Source organism: Centruroides sculpturatus, unplaced genomic scaffold (genome assembly GCF_000671375.1).
Source record: "Centruroides sculpturatus isolate CEXI.00-Female unplaced genomic scaffold, Cexi_2.0 scaffold1559, whole genome shotgun sequence".
NCBI lineage: Eukaryota > Metazoa > Arthropoda > Arachnida > Scorpiones > Buthidae > Centruroides > Centruroides sculpturatus.
The window spans coordinates 121016-124142 of NW_019386184.1; the positions used below are offsets into that span (position 1 = coordinate 121016).

General features: G+C 42.5%; 1 protein-coding gene across 1 annotated transcript; it reads right to left on the reverse strand.

The window, feature by feature from the left end:
- Positions 1 to 1474: 1474 nt before the first annotated feature.
- LOC111613978 lies at positions 1475 to 2652 on the reverse strand. The gene is made up of 2 exons (XM_023355332.1): positions 2361 to 2652; positions 1475 to 2292 (listed from the first exon to the last, which is right to left on the reverse strand). Exons 1-2 carry the CDS (start codon positions 2650 to 2652, stop codon positions 1511 to 1513), a joined length of 1074 nt encoding a protein of 357 aa, XP_023211100.1. The 3' UTR covers positions 1475 to 1510.
- Positions 2653 to 3127: the final 475 nt, after the last annotated feature.

Genomic DNA, 3127 nt, shown 5'->3' on the forward strand with positions numbered 1-3127 from the left:
CTGAAAGTTTCTTCAATACATAATATTGCTGGATAAAGCAGAAAATGTTTCACCCAACGTATCAGCAATACCCTGTATATCACTGATTATTGTGCCATTATTTTCCAGCATTGACAGAGAGGGAAAAGCATATTTCCCATTAATTTTGTGGATTTTATCCCAGACTGCTTTTGAGCTAGTGGATGATGTTATGCTAGAGACATACTTCCTCCAAGAATCCCTTTGGCTTTGCCTTCTTATTCTTCTGGCATTTGCCTTTGCTTTTTGGAAAGCAATCAAATTGTTTGTAGTGAGGTACCTTCTGAAAATCCCCCAAGCTTTCTTTTGTGCTTTAAATGCTGCCTTGCAATTCTGGTTCCACCATGGTTTCGCATGCTTTGTGTATCTTGTTGATGTCTTTCCCATTGTTTTATCAGCTGCCTGTATGATACTGGAAGTGACAACTTCAACTGCATCATTGATATCAGCAGTATTGACCATTTCCTCAGTAATGTCAGCCAAAAAGAAAAATGCAGGCTAATCTGCCGTTTCAAGTTTACAGCGTGGTGGACAAGCTGTTTCACAGCTTTCTCTGCCTCGGTATTTTAGAAATATTAAGAAGTGGTCATTAGAGAGTGAATTAGATCCAACCTCCATTGTAAATGCTGAAAACAGATTCGGAGTGGCTAATGATAGATCAATGGCAGTGAACGTTCTTGATGGGGCATAGTAGTATGTCACTTCTCCAGTATTAAATAAATACATTTGCTGATTGCCAATAAATCTCTCAATGGCTCTGCCTCGACGATTAATGTCAGGACTGCCCCACATAGGATTGTGGCCATTGAAATCACCAAGTAATAGGAATGGTGTTGNTGGTTGCCTAGAAATCTTTCAATGGTCCTTCCTCGACAATTAATGTCAGGACTGGCCCACATAGGATTATGGCCATTGAAATCACCTAGTAAAAGAAACGGAGTAGGCAACTGTTCAACCAAAGCATCCAATTCATCCTCGTTCACTCTGACATCTGGTGGCAAGTATATAGAACAAACTGTGACAGTTACCCCAATTGAAATTCTGACTGCCACAGCTTGCAAATCAGTTGTTATTTGTATTGGCAAGGATGGGATGAGATTGGAAACTACAATAGCCACACCGCCACTGGCACGGTTGTGGCTATCATCATCCTTGCGATAGAAATCAAATCCTTTTAAAGTAGTTCTATCTCCAGGTTTGAGATGTGTTTCCTGGAGTGCCACACAGAGAGGTGAGGTATATAATGTCAAGTGTTTAATGTCAGAGAAGTTGTTGCGGAAACCATGACAGTTCCATTGGATTATTTTATAATCCATTATGTGTTTGAGGCAGCATTCTTAGAAAACGTGTCCCTCTTCAATTTTACTGAAAATTTTCCTTTTGAAGGGGAGGGTGGTTGGGTCCCCTCCATATTATTCTCTTCATCAGAAATGTCAGAAAACTCACTCATGGATTGAGTCTCTGATCTTTTTGATTTAGAGAGGGCTGCTTTCTATTTTTGTTTGTTCAGTGGGTTCTTATTAGCCTTTTTAGAACCCACATTTCTACTTGTTACCCCTGTTTTAGTTACAGGGGTTTTGGTCTTTGTGTTTGTCGTTTCTTCTGCTTGTGTAGGTGGGATCAATAAACATCTTGCATGGTGAGTAAGAGATTCACTTGGTGACACAGAAATATCTGTTTGAACTCCACATGTTTTTGTGGATTTCAAAACAGAAGCAAATGTTTTTTGTTTTATTGTTGTAGTTTGAGTGACCATGCGACGGGCTTCTGGGTATGGTATATTGTTTGTGGTTTTTACCCGTTGAATCTCCTTTTCTCTCTGCCATGCAGGGCATTTCCTTGAGTATGCAGGATGGGCATCTTTACAATTCAAACAGCATGGATTATTGGTACACTCGGTACTCTCGTGACCTTCTGTTCCACACTGTGCGCATGTGCTTTTCCCACGGCAGGATGTTTGTGAATGGCCAAATCGCTGGCATTTGAAGCAACGCAGCGGATTTGGAACATACGGACGAAGTGGGCAGCGCAGATAACCGGCTGTGATAGCAGATAGCAAAGTTGGTTTGTTAAAAGTTAAAATTAAGTGTTTAGTAGGAATTGACTTGCCATCTCGACGAATAGAGATACGTCGAACAGCAGTAACACCTTGATCTGAAAGACCAATCTGGATATCTGATTCATCCTCAGACATAAGGTCAATTTCAGATATCACACCACGTGAAGAGTTCAAACTTGTATGTGGTGTGATGGTGACTTGTNTGAAAGACCAATCTGGATATCTGATTCATCCTCAGACATAAGGTCAATTTCAGATATCACACCACGTGAAGAGTTCAAACTTGTATGTGGTGTGATGGTGACTTGTATGTCTCCTAGAGACTTCATTTTCAAGAGTTTTTCTGATTGTTGAGGGGAGGCTGTTTCCACAAGTAGATCTCCTGACCTCAATTTTTGGATTTTTTTTAAATGTCCTATGGTAGATTCAAAAAGTTTCTGGATTAAGAAAGGAGAGCGTTTAGACATAGGTGTTTCTCCTATAGCATGAACGATAAGGTAGGTTGGTTGGTTGGAGGAATTAACCTCCTTTGGTGGCAGTGCATTGGTAAGTGTTTTAGATTTTAGAGAATCCATATTTAGAGATAAACATTCAGCTCCTAGTGACCCCACTTACCATGGGGCCCAACAAGGGGATGCCGTCACATGGGAGACTCCCATAGACCGTCACATCAGGGTTTCCCAGGAGCTATACCCTCACAATGCAGTCAAGAAGAGCACATCTAAACTGACGTGTCCGCCCGGTCTGCATCGATCAGTTGACTCCAAGCCGAGGTCAAGAATGACTCAACGACCAGCCGATTGACTCAAACGGAGCCTGATTTGAGCCTCCCGTTTATCCGAAGCAGGGGCCAAAGCAGTGTGTTGGGGACGTTGTGTTGCCCCTCAACTACCAGGATCCCCCTTTCCGGCACACGGGACACCACGCACGGCAAACATGTGGGTGGGCGTTCAGATCCCAGGGATGGTAAAGAAAAATTCCTAAACCATCTCTGGGAGGTCCCCTCACCACGGACAGGAACCGACATCGAGGGGCGTGCTTCAAATAGTC